Genomic DNA, 17,820 nt, shown 5'->3' with positions numbered 1-17,820 from the left:
TATATGTTAATCCCAAACTCCTCCCCCCTTCTCAGATTTTACTTTTAAACGTCAACATTTTCTACATGCTAGAAATTTCACTGTTTGAAATTTTAAAACTTACGATGAACAAGTTTAGATACCAGACTAAAAATGCACGAGATTGTACATAGCTTTTCCATATTCCTCTAGGGTGTTATGGGGGCAAAAATGTTCTGAGGCCAATGCTCCTTAAGGCCCAGATGTTTGGTTTCCTCTCTCTTCTGTGAGCTGCCCCAGGCCTCCTAGTAACTTTTCCTTGCCAGAGGTGGGCACAGAAGCCTTCTGTTATCCACAGTCAAAGAGGCACGAATGCCAACGACAAGTCTGTTTCCTTAATAGCTCGTTATAATGTGTAAAATGCAATCGGTAACAATGCTCTTTCCTTCCTTCCTTCCTTCATACGTGTGTGTGTGCACCTGTGTCTTTCCTTACACACATTAGAGCATAAAACTACAATCCCTGCCCCTGAGGAGGGGCTGGGAATGCCGTGTATGTGTGTGCCTAGATGTGTGTCAAGGATGGGGGAGTCAGACAATTTTTAAAAGGCATAAGAAATATAGAGCCACTATAGTTTATTAGAAGATGATAACTGCTATGGAAAAATAAAAAAAATTAAGCAAGATAAGCACGTTTGGGAATCTGGTGTAGGAAAAGATGGTTGTGGTGTGAACTTATTTTATTTTTCCCCCAAATCCAAATAGCTTTCTTGTTTGCTAACTTTCTTATTCACACACACACACACACACACACACACACACACACTTTCATGAGCAAATGTAACCAATACTGAAAATTCTTAGAAGTGGAATTATAGGGCCAAAAGGCATGTAAATTTAGAATGACTTTAAATAGATGGTTGAGTGTAGGCCTCCTTGAAGAGGTGGCATTTGTGCCACAGAAGGTGAGGGAGTGAGCCTGAGGATAAATGGGGAGCATTCCAGGAATGCCCCAGGGCTTTGCACAAGGAGCAGCAGGTGCCTGGCCAATAACAGGGGCCAGGGGGTCACAGGCCTTGTTAGTTAGGAAGGCGCAGAGGAATCAGGACTTAGTTGGGACTTAGGTTTGAGAAGGACCCTCAATCTGTGTAGCAAACAGATTGGGTGTGGGTGGAAGGCACAGAGATCTTTTGGGAGGCCGTTGTCATCCAGATGAGAGGTGGTGGTGAGAGGTGAGAGGCTTCCACCCAGGTGAGACTAGGGCAGCAGCAGAGGAGGTTCTCCATCTACACTGTGTCCTGATGGATGGGATGTGGGGTGCAAGAGAAAGGAAAAGAAGGGTCCAGAAAGACTCCAGTGTGATAACGCACAAATATGTATTTTTAAACATGCCAAAAATGTGTTCCCCTCTGCTACGTTCTTACTAATTCCCGAGATTGGAGCCACTTTTATAGAGGGCAGCTGTGGAGCAGAAAGAAGAATTTACACAAGGCCCTGCAGGATGATTCTTGAAGCCCTGCTTGGTTGCATAGTCTCCTCAAGCCTTTTAGAGGAGAAACATGAAAAAGACAGGACTGAAGTGAAGTCAGTGGGTCAGATAATTCTCTTTTATGAGAAATACCTCTGTCCAAAGTGTACATAAAATGAAGGCAATAACCTATATTAAAGTGTGTCAAAAATCCATTCATGCGGACTTCCCTGGCGGTCCAGCGGTTGGGACTCCGCACTTCCACTACAGGGGGCACGGGTTCAATCCCTGGTTGGGGAACTAAGATCGCATGCTGCACAGTGCAGCTGAAAACAAAAAAAAAATCCATTCATGCAACTTTGAATTCGTTTTTTTTAATCTTTTTTATTTTTCCATACAGCCAGACAGAGAGGAAGTACAACCTTGAACCAGATTACAGAGTCATCTGGAGCTGTAACAGTGAAAACTACTTCAGGGAAAAAGAAGAGAAAAAAAGGTATTTTTGTGATTGTTTCAACTATTCCTCCCACTTCCTTCATCTTGTAAATCACTTCCTCCTTTCATAGGCTGTGTGTTCCCCTTACTAAAGAAATTACCCCAAACAGAGAGAAAAACTCAAGGGGAGAAAAAGAAGACTCATCTGATGGCTTCATATAAACCAAATATAGAACAGCTTAGCCATATCCACCAGAAGAATACGTCTTTGGCACATTCAACAGGGCCAGAAAACAATTACGGAAATATCTCTGCAATAAACAGCCAGCAGGACCTGATAAATTCAGCTTGGAAACTTTTCTCCTATGCTTATTCCGTAGAAGCAGACATGGAGTCATTCAGAGGGAACTTTAAGAAGTCACCAGCTCCATGACCTCTGAGCAGGATTAAACTAAGTGAGAAGCTGTCCAAGTGTTAAAGTTGTGTAGGGAACCAGGATTCTGTTCCCAGCACTTGCCCTGAACCCTAGGTTTCAGCATCCCGTTCTACAAGTCCAGCACTTGTGCTCACAGCTTCCTAAATTCCACTCCAGCTTTAACATGTTGAAGTTATGAAGAGACAGCACAAGATGATCACTCACTGAGTGTGTCAGCAGCACAGTCTTTGGGAAACTCCTTGTGGAAGCTAACCTAAATTTCTGTTATTCTGTTTTAGTCCACTTCGGTTTGTTTGTTTCGTTCTGGTGTCCTTGTTGGTTTCTTTCATTTTTGTTTTGTTTTTAATAGTTTGTGGAAGGCAACAGGCCCTTATAATGAAGCTCTTCACCCTTTGGCTTTCTCTTCCTCAATTTTAATCTGTTCTTGTGTGGTCTTTTTTCTGTCCTTGAATTATCCTTGCATCTTTTCCGTGAAATCTCACTGAATTCAAAAACTACAATTTTATGATCTAAAAAGCCAGATGGGGCTTCCCTGGTGGCGTAGTGGTTGAGAGTCTGCCTGCCGATGCAGGGGACGCAGGTTCGTGCCCCAGTCTGGGAAGATCCCACATGCCGCGGAGCAGCTGGGCCCGTGAGCCGTGGCCGCTGAGCCTGTGCATCCGGAGCCTGTGCTCCGCAACGGGAGAGGCCACAACAGTGAGAGGCCCGCGTACCGCAAAAAAAATAAAAATAAAAAGCCAGATGAAAAGGTAAAGTGAGAACCTTTATCAGACCCTGGCTCTGTTGTCTGATGTAAATATAGTATTTCTGCTGGATAGTGCTAGTAGATTTTGGAAAATCTACTAAAGGGAGAAGGAGGAAGGTTGTGGGGGGGAGCACCATGCTAGGTCATCATTTGTGTTAGACAGTTACCATCCGGGAATATTTTCAACAAAGGATGCCTTCAGAGGAGTTGGTTGGGGTTCCTCTGGGGACAAGGAGAATCAGTGTCTCCAAGGCAGGTAGCCATAGAGAGGACAGTCCTTACACTGCACCAGATGACATGTGAGGGGAGAGGACTGCTGGGCCACTCATTCTAACTCTGCATCTAGACTTTACAGAAAGTGGTAGCAGGAACAAAGACGAGGCACATGCGTCATGCTGTGCAGTCAAGTTGGCACTGCAGAAAGACCAAAAGGACAAAATCTATCTGGGAACTTCAAGGCTTCCCAAGGTTGGAGAGAGTCTCTGACCACTTCCATTTGTTGAGCTACTTGAGCTAAAATTATTTTTTCAGTTAATTATTAGCAAAGGTTTAAAAATGCATAATGTTTGAAGTCTTTATATTTAACAAGCAAACTCTTCTAACACACATAAAAACACAGAGAATACCTGCCTGACCTCATTAGGCGATGACACCAGGGTCTGAATGTGAGTCCTTCATGAATGTGATGCCTCCTGTGTACCAGCCCTCACTCGAGCCCCCCAGACCGCCACCCTTAAGTAGGCCCTGAGATGTTAAACCCTTACAGAAGGTGAATAGTTTGAGGAAAAAGTTTTTTTTTTTTTTTAAAGCAATACTATTAGTTATCCTTTAGCTTTTAAATAATAGCTATGTTAAGGCCCAGGTCACAATAGCAAACTTTCAGTTACTAAAACTTGACCCGAAAGTACCAAACTTGCTTCTTCTGACCTTCATGAACTAGCTGTATACAGTCTCCTGCCAGGCCCCCTGGGGAGTCCAGTATCTTACAGTTTTCCAGGCTCTATGTCATTCTTTCAGTCAACACTAATGGAATTAAATGTCCTCAGGGCCATTTTTGGCTGGTATGTGAGGGATGTAGCGAGAGAGATCCCCGGTCTCTGCCCCAGGGAACTATCTTCCGGTCACTGCAGCTGCCTCAACAGAAGATGGTTATCAGGTGCCAGCTCTGTGTGGGGCACAAGGTGTGCTCTTGCCTTTTAGGGGTGTATTAGTTTCCCAGGGCTGCCATAGCAAAGTACCACAGACTGGGTGGCTAAAACAACAGGAATGTATCATCTCACAGTTCTGGAGCCTGAAAATCAAGATGTTGGCAGAGTTGGTTCCTTCTGGAGGCTTTGAGGGAGAACCTGTTCCATGCCTCTCTCATGGCTTCTGCTGGATTAATGGCCATCTTTGGTGTTCCTTGGCTTGTAGATGCATCACCCCAGTCTTTGCCTCACATTCCCCTGGCGTTCTCCCTGTGTGTGTCTGTGTCCAAATCTCTCCTTTTTATAAGGACATCAGTCATACTGGATTAGGGGCCCACTGTACTCTAGTATGACCTCATCTCAACTAATTATATCTGCCATGACCCTATTTCCAAATAAGATCACTTTCTGAGGAACTGGGGGTTAGGACTTCAACATATGAATTTTGGGAAGAGACACAATTCAATTCATAACAAAAGGACTCAGAATGTAGTTTTGAGACAGGATATACACCTAGGAAATGAAAAACCATACAAGGACGCATCTGCCAAGGGCCAAATATGGACACTGGGTTCAGAGGGCATTCTCCCCAGAGATGGAATTGGAGAGAAGGCTTTGTGTACGAGCTAGGAGCTAACCTGATGTGGAAAGAAAGGACTTATATGGAGAAAGACTTAAGTGAGGAAGAAAGGCCTGAATGCAAGCCACAGGGGAGCTGAATAGACATTTTTCCAAAGAAGACATACAGATGGCCAACAGGCACATGAAAAGATGCTCAACATCACTAATTATTAGGGAAATGCACATCAAAACCACAATGAGCTATCACCTCACACCTGTTAGAATGGCTATTATCAAAAAGGCAAGAAAAACAAGTGTTGGTGAAGATGTGGAGAAAAGGGAAGCCTCAAACACTGTCAGTGGGAATGTAAATTGGTACAGTGGAGATTCCTCAAAAATTAAAAATAAAACTACCATATGATCCAGTTATCCCACTTCTGGGTATTTATCAAGAAGAACGCAAAAACACTAATTCAAAAAAGATATATGCACCTCTACGTTCATTGCAACATTATTTACAATAGCCAAGATATAGAAACAACCTAAGTGCCCATCAATGGATGAATGGATAAAGAAGTTGTGGTGTATATACAATGGAATATTACACAACCATTTAAAAAAAAAAAGAAATCTTGCCATTTGCAACAACATGGATGGATCTTGAGGTTATTATACTAAGTGAAATAAATCAGACAGAAAGACAAATACCATATGATTTCACTCATATGTGGAATATAAACAAACAAAAACCAAAATAAATGAACAAACTGAATCAAAGCAAACACAGAGAACAGAGTAGTGGTGACCAGAAGGGAAGGGCATTGGGGTGGAGGGTGAAATGGGTAAAAGGGATCAATTGTATGGTGATGGGTGGAAACTAAATTTTTGGTGGTGAGCACACTGTAGTGTATACAGAAGTAGAAATATAATGTTGTATATATGAAACATATAATGTTATAAGCCAATGTTATCTCAATAAAAAATTTTTTTAACTAAAAAACAATGCAAGCCACAAACATACAAGTTTACCTGGAACAAGAGGATGCAGGAGGATGGACCTGGCAAGACGGTGTGGGTCACATTAAGGAGGACTTTGCATGTCAGGCCACGAGTTTGGACTTAATCCAATGGACAATGGGAGCCATTAAAGTCTTTGGTCTCCCAAGGAATCCTGTGCCTCAAATCAATAGAAACAACTTTGTATCTAAGATGTATTTACTTTATAACTTCTTGTCAAAGTAGAGCATTTTCATGCTATCCAGAATTCACAAAACAAATTAAAAATCAGCTTCCCATTTTGGATAATTACTTTCAGTCATAAGGTGTTTATTTGTCTGGGAATGAGTTTGGTCTTTGGTAGAAGAGTTTTACTTGTTTCAAAATAAAGGGTCAGATTGAGCTGATTTACATCAACCTCCTGGGTAAGGAGTCCAGATGGTTTCCATTTGGTTCCAATTGGAAACAGCCAAACTATTTTTGTGCTCGCCCCTTTGTGGACAAGAGGCTTTTGGCCTGCTGCTTGGAAAGTTGAATTCACAATATTGTATGAGTCAAAACCCCCATTCAGAAGCCTGACACCCTTTATTTTCCTTCCAAATGCATGACTACGAGAACGTGACAACTTTACATTTAACAGCCATCTGCAAGTTGATAGAAGAGGCAAAGTATTCCATTTCTGTGCTTGCAGAAGGTAGATGTCTGTTTGTCCAAGCCAGTCTTGCCTCAAAGCATCACTGAATATGAAAAATTATTAGATCAGTGTTTCTCAAACTTGAGCAGCATTAGAGGCACCTGGAGGCCTTGTTAAAACACAGACTGCCGGATCCTGCCCCCTCAAGGACCTGAATCAGTAGGTCTGAGATGAAGCTGGAGAATTTGTATTTCAATTAAGTTCTCAGGTGATGCTGATGCTGTTCGTCCAGGGCCCACATTTCGAGAACCACTTGAAGAAAATCAGATTGCCTACTCTTGATTTATTTTGCTGAGTAAAGAAAATCAGAAAGCAGAGTGAGGCTCCTAGATGCCTCTTCTTTGCCATGGAAAGCACAGAACAAACAGGGCCCAGACCTGTTTCTGTTCCAGCTTCTTTGTCTCTTCTAGACCCAGTCTGGCCACCTCTGAGCCCCATGGCTCTGTACCAAGGGTTTACAAGAACTGTCGACCCTGGGCCTGGTGGGTGATCAGCACTCACTTGGGTGATGTCTGGCTTGACTTATCCTAGTCACAGGCTTGTCAGGTTCATAAAGAGCCAGAAGATGGCTGAAGACTGAAAGTCACCGAAAGGTCATCAGGAAGAGTCATCTGCAGATAAGGCAGCTTCCCTGTGCCCCGTTCAGTCCCCAAGCTTGGGATTGATCAGACCCTAACTACAGTACTAATGCCACCCAGGTGGCAAATTCACTTCGCAAAATAAAGCATTATTGCTTATATCATCAACAGAGACCATAGGGATGCTTAGTGGCATTAAGGAATGCAAGGTCAAGTTCAAAAGTCAAGATGAAATCTTCAAAACAGCTTTATTAGTTCCAAGTCAGGAAGTTACTGGTTATAATCCAGAAATTATTTTACTCAGGATTTTATCGTGAGTGATAGCTAAACAATGGAAACCGTTGTGGACAGGTTCCAAAGTCCAAGGTGTGAATCATCCAACACTAATTACACTTTGCTTCCTTAAGTCCTGCAATCAATAGAATTTATATTCTGGCTGATAAACCTCTGGTAATTACACAGAAAATCACGTATGCTCCTTGTTGATGGAAGGAAGCTGTTTTACTAAGTTAAAAAAAAAAATCAACATCAAGAAGAAGGTCCTACCGGGACCTGGCATCCACAGATGAACATTTGAGTAGTGGTTCACAGTCTGATGCCCACAGGAATGTGTGATGCCCACCTGTTGGTCTCAGAAACGGCTAGATGAGGACCCCCTCTGGGGAACTTCTGGTTCCATGAAAATTTACACTTGACCTTTGGGAGTTGGCCCATATGGGAAAGAGCTCTCTCTGGAAGGAATGAGAAGAGGTTCATCAACTGGGAAAGAGAGGGCATTCTAGGTAAAGGGAACCATGTGAGAAGAGGCTCAGGGGATGAAAGCGCCTAGAGTGTTCAGCATATGGGAAGTGTGACATTCACCACAGAGTGGTCAGGTCATTGGTAGAGGGCTGGAGATGTAGCTGGAAAGGCCAGTGGAGCCCACATGGCCAAAAGCCATGAATGCTCTTAAGGAATAGGGCTTTCTCCTGTGAGCAAAGGGGGAGCCATGATGCTTTTGCAGCAAGACACTGACATAACAAGAACTGGATTTTTACAAAGAAGCTCCAGCAGCCTTACAGAACTTGTTTTAGAGATAGGGACATCTGGATGACGGGAGATGAGTTTGGAGGTTTTTACAGTAGAAAATAAAGTGCAGAACTGAGCCTGCAGTGATGGAAAGGTAGAATCTAGATATATTTAGGAAGGAGCATTGACAGGACCTAGTAGCCAGTGCAATGAGGGTGGTAAGAAAGATTCTGAAATCAGGGACAATTGGGGAATCCTGGCAATTAACCAAAAAGAAAATGGGAGAAAGCTCAAGGTAGGGCAAGTCCACACTGGATCTGTGGTGTGGCTCCTAAGGGAGGTATGCAGTTGTCGTAAATATGTATCTGATCCTCAGGCAGTGGCAGAAGGGGGACATCTTACACATGGAGGTTCTCCATCAGGTTGCACCCATTCTAGGGTTTCAATGACATGAAGTCCAGACGTGCAGCTGGAAAGCTAGGCAGTAATATTTGCTGTGTACTACATGCCTCTACAACCACTGTTTCACCATGCTTCCCAGTCAATCTTCACAATACCTCTAGGAGGTGAGTATTATGATCTATATGTCAGCAATGAGGATATTTAGGTTCAGAGAAGTTAAGCGACTTTCTGGGGCATCACACAGCATTTTTCAGAGAGGTTTTAAACCTGGAGATTCTGCTCATTTCAGTACACCACCCTGTCTCAGGCACAACTGGCATCGCTATATCATTGCTAAATTCTCTGAGACAGAGGAGCATAAATTAAAGTGGTCATTGTTGGTGAGCTTGTTTTTGTTTTAAAGTAAAGGAACTGTAAGATTAGGTAAAAATAGTTTGGAGTGAATACAGCTGGGGTGGATCAAGTATTACCAGGGGCTGAGCATGTACTTACCCTTACTCCAAGGAATTTGTTTCCCACCCAGAGAAAAGAATTTGGTTCTGCTTGAACTTTAGTTAGAGGCCTGCAGCAGGAAATCCCTGTGCTAAAGCAACATCAGCCTTCCTACCCTCCAACAGGGCACTGGGACTAACTAGAGGTCTAAATTCTGGCGCATGCCTTGGACTAGCATTTTCCAAATTGCTTATTTTTCATGGGCCCAGATGACATCGTTACCTCTCTTACCACCAACTGGAGGGAGATTTGGATTGTTTTTTCCCATAGGGATGCAAGCTGGACCAGGCCAATCACAAGCCTGGAAGCTCCCTTCCTCTCCAATGGCACACATTTATGCCACGCTGGCTCGGGCCGGGGTGCAGACTGGCTGAGACCATTTTGTTTCTTTCCCTGCAAAGCTGAGTGGCTGCAAAGGAATTTGGCCTCTGGCCTTTGGCCTTGGCCCCCTTGGCCTCATGCTTCATCACTGCTGCTTTCTGGCATGGCAGAAGGGGGCAAAAAGAAATGAGTGCCACATGCAATTAGGATCTACATGGTTAATCATCCTGGGCAGTCAGCTCTTCACAGGTGTTTATATTTGTGAAGAGATTTCAAAAATAGAAAAATCATATTTTATTCGTGTTCATGAGTTGTCTCAGGGCATTATTAACCACGCTATGCTTGGAAAAACAATAAATGGTGAGATAAAATTTTCCACGATATGATTACACTGTTATTCATTAATTCAGTCATTCATTCAAGTTACCTACGGTGTGCCAGATACTGTGCTAGTATACTAGCACTGTTATAGTATTCATAATGGCTGTCATTTGCTATCATCCCCATACCCTGAAAGTAAGGACAAATGAGATTTGGACAAGTTAGGCTTATCCCCAGTAAAACTAAAGGATGGGTTCGTTTTCACCCCTCCAACTATGTTTCGAAGGAAAATCAATCCTGCCTATTTCCTTCAATAACTCAGCAGATTAGATTCATATCCAAATAAACCAACTGAATTTTTTTTTTTTTTTTTTTTTTTTTTGCGGTACGCGGGCCTCTCACTGTTGTGGCCCCTCCCGTTGCGGAGCACAGGCTCCGGACGCGCAGGCTCAGCGGCCGTGGCTCACGGGCCCAGCCGCTCCGCGGCATGTGGGATCTTCCCGGACCGGGGCACGAACCCGTGTCCCCTGCATCGGCAGGTGGACTCTAAACCACTGCACCACCAGGGAAGCCCCTGAATCTTTTTTGAAAGCATGCTTTTTTTTTTTTTTCTTTACTGCAGGGTAGAATGACCCAATGTCAAATTTATCACCTTTTCCTAAAAAGTCTGTTCTCTTTCATGACTTGAAAACATCCCCTGAGTTATCATCCACTCTCCTCTCTTCCTTGCTCTTCCCACACACTAGTTAACATTCACTCTCAGCTTTATGAAGGCAGGAAGTTTTGTCTCTTTTGTTCCCTGTTGGATTCCCAACAGCTAGAACTGTGCCTGGCACATAATAGGAGCTCAAAAATACTTGTTGAATGCTGAATGAATTCAAGTACAGAAGAGTCCCATTTAGCCCTGGGGTTAGGCTCTCAAGTCAGCATGTCAGGCAAAATTATTGTGTAACTAAGGGAGCGTTTTCTTTTTTTTTTTTTTGGCCACACGGCTCGCGGGATCTTAGTGCCCTGACCAGGGATTGAACCCGCGCCACGGCAGTGAAAAGTGCCGAGTCCTAACAACCGGACCGCCAGAGAATTCCCTAAATGAGCCTTTTTTTTTTTAATTTTATTTTTTTATATAGCAGGTTCTTATTAGTTATCTATTTTATACATATTGTATACATGTCAATCCCAATCTCCCAATTCATCCCACCACCCCCACCCCCACCCCCTGCTTTCCCCCCCTTGGTGTCCATATGTTTGTTCTCTACATGAGCCTTTAAAATCCCTTAAACTGCCTGCACGAGGCAACATATAGATATATTATCTCTAAGTTCCCTGCATTTTCTTCCCCGACTTTGGAACAGATCACTGGTTTTCAGTCGGGCCCCCACATGCAGTAGTTGGCTGGGGTTCCGAGGGTCATGTTGCACACAAAGCGTCTACCCTCAAATGCTTGGAGGCCCCCGGGAAGTGATAGGCTTTGAGACTGACTGGAGGTTCAGCTCTCCCATCTCACACTTATAAGTGGATAAGCCAGCGTTATGTCCACGGCTTTTTTCTCCATCCCCTTGTTTTTTTCTTTACCAAACTCCTAAACTTGTAAATCAAGTGTGAACATGATGCCACCCCACAGCACTGACCCTGAACTTTGTGAAAGCTGGATAGAACACGGATGTACCAGACTCCAGGACCACTGAACTCAGTCATGAAGTCTACGAAGGCAGGACAGTTCTTCCTCCACATTTGTCCTTCTAGAGCTCAAAAAATATGACAACTTTGCAGGCTCTTTTAGAGGGGTGAATCCCTGTAAAAGGGCTATCATTTCCCCGGGATCAGCAGACAATGCATTCAGCTTCTACCGAGAACTTCTGGAGACATCGATTTTCTCTTTAGCCAAAGTAAAGGCAACAATTTAAATCTTAAATGAGATTTTCTTTCATACAGAGCAATTTGGGGCTTGCTGTTGTAAAGAATAAAAGATGTACTGGGGGCTTCCCTGGTGGCGCAGTGCTTGAGAGTCCGCCTGCTGATGCAGGGAACACGGGTTCGTGCCCCGGTCCGGGAGGATCCCACATGCCGCGGAGCGGCTGGGCCCGTGAGCCATGGCCACTGAGCCTGCGCGTCCGGAGCCTGTGCTCCGCGGCGGGAGAGGCCACAACAGTGAGAGGCCCGCGTACCGCAAAAAAAAAAAAAAAAAAAGATGTACTGGGTATTTTTAAAAAGGACTTCTTAAATTATATGTATTTCCTTGACTACATTGCCAAATGCATCCACTCACACGAGTAAAATCAGTATAATCTTAAAAAATAAAATCAACTTAGCTGGTCGAATGGGGGAACTATTGTCTAAAAATAATCAAATACTCTTATCTTTTTATAGGAATCAAGAAAAAAATTAAAGATTTGACTGAAGCTGCTCCTTGTTTAGTGAAGTTGTATTTGGCAGATAATGACATAGATGGAAAAGAAGGAGCAAATGATTTGCTGGAATTCACTCAAATTATAACAAGGTGAGTAGAAAATTAAGAGGCTTTATTTGTTCACCTTCCAAAACGAGGTGCTTGGGTTAATCATGGGGACAGTGATTTAACTGCATCTTGTTAACAGTGCCAAGTGAGATTTTTCAGCTGAGGGGGAAGCAGTGACCCATTTTGGTCTTCGTATGTGATCTTATGGGAAGGCCTGAAATCATAAAAATGGCATGGCAGACAGTTGTATGTAAGCCCGCAAAGGGGTCTCAAAGACCTCACTAGAAGCCCCATTTCAAGAAGTTGGCAACTAAGGAACGGCAAGAGGTATGACTTCCAGATTTTTCTTCCCTAAGGTCAAGATACGTAAATTTTACAATGTAAAATGTAAGCAGTGTGACCTGAGGAAGAAAGGCAGCCTACTCAAGAGGGAACACTCCTTTGTGTATGATTACAAAGTCATCCCAACCTCCTTAGGGAGAAAGAGCTATTCTCAAAAGCTTCTGGAAAACAGAGTATTTCCTTGCCACGTTTATCTTCACAACCTTGAACATCTCCACTTTTCTGAATCCACATACCCAGTAGGCCAAGCCACAAGTGAGCATCTGCAGCACTGCAAGAAAGCTTTCCGGATTGTCTCGAGGCTACACCATCTTAGGACCTCAGTACTTATAGCACCTTGGGGCAATCAAGGGCAACAGAACATAGCCAAGATCTGAGGATTGAGGGCTTGACTGAAGACTATTTATTATTTTAGAAGAAAAAGACTCCTTCTCTAATATACTTCCTTATTCAGGACAGTTGGGAAGATTTACAATTTGGATAGCTTGGCTGTGATTTTTATAATAAATATATTAATAAACTTCATTTTATTAAACTTTTAATATAGCACTAGATCTAATATATTGCTGATGTGCTGTCCTTTTAGTATATTGCTAACATTTTGTTAAGAATTTTTGCATCTATGTTCATGAAAGGTATGAGTCCATATGTTTCTTGTAATGTCTTCATATGGTATTGGGGATCAGGGTAATTCTGGCCTCACAGAATGAGTTAGGAAGTGTTCCCTCCTCTTCTATTTTATGAAATAATTTGTGTAGAATTGTCATTATTTCAACTCTAAATATTTGATAGAATTCACTAGTCTTCGAAGACATCTGGACCTGGAGTTTTCTTTACAGGAAGATTTTAAAACTACAAATTCAATTTTTTAATAGATAGAGGGCTATTCTGGTCATTTGTTTCTTAGGTAAAGCTTTGTTAGTTTGTATCTTTTTAAGAAATTTGTTCATGTCATGTAAGTTTTCAAATTTATTGGCATAAAGTTATTCATATATTTCCTTCTAATCTTTTTCATGTAGGATCTGTAGCAATGTCTCCTCTTCCAAGTTTGAAACGGATAATTTGTTTTCTCTTTTCCAATTAATCTGATTGGAAATTTATCAATTTTATTAATCTTCTCAAAGAACCAGCTTTTGGTTTTCTCTAATGTTTTTCTTTTTTCAATTTCATTGATTTGTTCTTTTATCTTTATTATTTCTTTTATTCTGCTTACCTTTTATCTTTATTATTTCTTTTATTCTGCTCTTCTCTTTCTAGTTTACTAAGGTAGAAGCGAAGCTTAAGTTATTGATTTTAAACCTTTTTATTTCAAATATAAATGTTTATATTAACACTAAGCACTCTTTCATTGCATCCTACAAATTTTGATATGTTGTATCTTTATTGTCATTCAACTCAAGCTATTTTCTAAGTTCCCTTTTGATTTCTTCTTTGACCTATGGGTTATTTAGAAGAGTGCTGTTTAGTTTCCACATATTTGTTAAATTTTTAGATAGTTTTCTTTGGTTGATTTCTACATAAATTCTGCCGTGGGTGGAGAACACAACTGTTTTATGGCCCAGACTACAATCAATCTTAGTAAATCTTCCATGTGCACTTGAAAAGAATGTGTATTCTGCTGTTATTGGAGGAAATGTTCCATAAATATAAGCTAGGTCAAGTTGGTCAGAAGTGTTGTTCAAGTCTGCTGTATCTTTACAAATTTTCTGTTAACTTGCTCTATCAATTATTGAGAGAGAGAGATAATTGTGACTTTGTTTATATCTCCTTGCAGTTTAATCAGTTTTGCTGCATGAATTTTGAAGCTCTGTTATGAGGTGCATAAAGATTTAGGATTGTTAAGTCTCTTGAAGAATTGACCCTCATTATCATTATGAAATCCTTAGTAATATTTCTCTCTTATCTCTGGTATTATTCCCTTCTCTGAAATCTACTTTGACTAATATTAATATAGTCACTCCAATCTTCTTTTAATTAATATTAGTGTGATATATCTGTCTCTATCCTTTTACTTTTAACCTATCTATATTATTATGTACAAATTGGGTTTTTTGTAGACAGCATATAGTTGAGACCTTTTAAAAAAAATCCACTTGGGGGCTTCCCTGGTGGCGCAGTGGTTGAGAGTCCGCCTGCCGATGCAGGGGACACGGGTTCGTGCCCCGGTCCGGGAAGATCCCACATGCCGCGGAGGGGCTAGGCCCGTGAGCCATGGCCGCTGAGCCTGCGCGTCCGGAGCCTGTGTTCCACAACGGGAGAGGCCACAACAGTGAGAGGCCCGCGTACTGCAAAAAAAAAAAAAAAAAAAAAAGGCTCCAGGAGCACTTTGAGGAACGGATTTATGGTTTCTCACCTTTTATCATTGAGGGTCCTGGTATCTACAAAGGAGGAGCTCAGTGAATGAATGGGGAGGCAAGGGACTTGTCAGGGGGCCTGCTAGCAAAGTCAGCTCCAGGGATCTGCTTAATTGAATATTTACTTGGGGTGGCTTATGCTTATGCATTTATGTTGGGGTAAGATCTGGTGATGGAGATTATGGGTCACTGAACACCTGCCTGCCTACTGGCACTATTCACCCTTGGTACCACATGAGTCTAGCATCACCTTCAGATTAGCTGGTCCAGGGTCAAGGATATCATGCCTTTTCTTTGTGATGAGGCTTTACCTAGCTCTGCTGCTTAAGTCTATCCCTAAAGGCAGTATCGATGGCTTCTTTGATTTTAAGGCAGGAACCAAATGCTGGTTTGGGTGCAGAACCCTGCTGGTTCTCCCCTCATGAACGAGGCCTCCCTCTGACCACAATTCACCGAACAGTGGCCTATAGGGCTGACAATTACTTAAAGCTGACCATTTGTTAGATTTTGCTTTCTGCTCTGATCACACTAAACATGATAGCAGGAACTGGCTACAGAATTTGTTGGGACCCAGTGCAAATGGAAACTCATGGGCCCTTGTTCAAATATTATTAAGAATTTCAGGACGATGATGATAGAGCACTAAACCAAGTGAGGAGCCGCCCTTCTGAGATTGGGGCCCTGTGTAACGCTGGCTGTGTGTGACAGGGATGTAAATACCACTAACAAGGTGCACCAGTGCCAGAATTCCTTTCGCGTGTTTTTTTTTTTTAGTTCTGACGCTAAATACTTAAATCCTTTTGTTCTCTTTTTTAAAGTTTAAATATTGAGGAGAACTACTGAAAATTAAAACATTTTCTTGGTTTATTTGAATCATGCTTCATGGTTATTTTCAAACAGACTGCCTGAGTTCACATCCCTGCTCCATGATTTAATCTCAGGCAAGCTAAATAACTTCTCTGTACTTCAGTCCCTCATTTGTAAAAATGGGATAATAATAGTGTCTAAATCAAGAGATTGTTACAGGGTAAATGAGATCATATATGTAAAGTGTTAAATATGGTGCCTAAGGCTCCAGCAACACCTTTATATGAATTAGAAAAAGAGCCCCTCTGGGCAGATGAATTAAAAGGCACTACCTCTCACCAATGAGTCAGAGGAAGTTACCCCTTCCAGGTCTATGCTTCATGCCCTGGACTTGGCAAACAGAGCTTGGCTGGCTGCCAGCCCCACTCACACCCTTGGAAGGCCCCTTTGTGCCAAGCACAACTGCTTAAGCATGTGGGTGGCCATGATCACATCTGATGCATAGTGAATGCTCCATAAAACCAAAGTTCTTGTGAGGCCTGTATAGCATAGTGGTTAAATCCATGACCTCTTTGGGGTCATGGACAGAAAAGGGAAAAGAAATCCATGGCCTCTGGACTCAGACTAGATATAGAATTGTTGAGTTGTCAAGTTTGTCTTCAAACACTCTCCACTTTCCTTCTGTGCTTCCCCTTTCTCCATCTCCTCCTTGAAGCATCATCCCTGCTCTCCCTCATCTTGTCTGAAGGAATTGGACATAGTCAGGCAGCTCAGGAAGCCAAAGCCTGTCCAGTGCTGACTAGACACACTGTTTCCTTGGGAGCAAGACCTTCGAGAGGCAGAGTCTGGCAGGACCATTCAGCCCTGGCCTCGAATTCTGGCGCTCAATCAATAGAAAATGTGTACGGGAGGCAAGAGAATGGCCTTGTATTCACTACTGACCCTAACTGAAATTTCATATCCCCAGCACATGGTAAGGGCTCAAAATTCTTTTATTGATGGTCATAGGATAATTTCTTTCAGTGCAGAGGCCATGTGTTAAATTCCTTTTAATCCCTGCAATGTTAGGCACTTAATATGCATTTAGTAAGTATGAACTCAGAATTAATAGCATCACTGATATTGCGTTTTGCAAGATGCTTTCATAGAAACTGCTTCATTCTGTTTTTCCACAACCTTATGAAATAGGTAGAACTGCCCTTTTGAGGCCAAATTTACAGATGAGGACGGTAAGACCCAAGAGGGCAGGCACATGGCCTGCCCATGATCACAGGGTTGACAAGATGTAAAAGCTGACCAGCAACACAGGCCTTCACCCAGATTCCATGCTCACTCACAATGCCAGAGATTCCCAAAGTCCACTTGGCAGGCCAAGACCAGGACATGAGAGAATTTTCAATAGTCCTCAAAGAGATAAGAAAAATAAAGACAGGTAGAGTGTTCCCTTTCGTAAAGCTAATCTTGATTTTAAAAGCTATCCTTTATTTTGAGACTGTGCCCTTCCTAATTTTATGTAAAAATATTTGTTCTTTTATAGTGTTGCCAGGTGAGAGTTATTAGACATACTAAAAACTAAAAAGTGCCAAACTGACATTTGCCTGTTCCCACAACTTATTTGACATTTTACTGGTAGGTAAAATCTAAAAGACTGAGAAGCTCTGCACAATAACACACCGTATCCTTTGAATAAATAAATGAGTGGTAGATTTAAGGCAACTAAAAATCCTTATCCTACCGACGTACTTAGGAGAGGCACCCAGAGTATACAGAGATTAAATTGGGGAAAAAACTGGATTCCGGATGTCTCCAAATTGGGTCAGTGCCGCATCTTTGGGAGGGAGGTGGGGGAGGGTGGAGAGGACCTAAGGAAAAGAGCATACTCCGAAACTGGACTGTGTTTCTTTGAGTTACCACACTTGACACAGCACTATTTTGTTTTGTCATTTTCTCTGGTCAGCCTGATCAAATACTCTGCCCACTTAAGGGAGACTGACCTTGGAAACAATGTCCTGGGAGAAATGGCTGCTGCTGACATACTTGAAGCACTGAGAGCCAGAAAGACAGGTGGGGCATTTTCAGTTTGTGTTCCCCTCCACCTGTCCACATCTACTCCTTCCCAAATGCAGCGCTACTTACAACTTGCTCCACTTTTTCCATTAAATAAGTGGCTTGAGCTAAGCGATGACCAGGATCACTGTCACAGGCCGGCCACCATTGTGTCGATGTGCCCTGTGATTTGCACAAAGTTCAAGAACTCTTAG

General features: G+C 42.4%; 1 protein-coding gene across 1 annotated transcript in view; it reads left to right on the top strand.

Annotated features, from left to right (window-relative positions):
* Positions 1–17,820, top strand: part of LOC149749430 (uncharacterized) — a 36,737-nt gene extending 18,917 nt beyond the window's left edge. The window contains 3 exon segments of the mRNA XM_089909926.1: positions 1,826–1,921; positions 11,969–12,098; positions 17,517–17,820. Of these exon segments, the coding sequence (XP_089766052.1) occupies positions 1,826–1,921; positions 11,969–12,098; positions 17,517–17,820 (530 nt within the window).

This window comes from Delphinapterus leucas, chromosome 4, assembly GCF_059928025.1.
Source record: "Delphinapterus leucas isolate spDelLeu-1000000601 "Yukka" chromosome 4, BTC_Dleu_Yukka2, whole genome shotgun sequence".
NCBI classification, from domain to species: Eukaryota; Metazoa; Chordata; class Mammalia; order Artiodactyla; family Monodontidae; genus Delphinapterus; species Delphinapterus leucas.
This window is presented reverse-complemented; position numbering and strand designations above follow the sequence as displayed.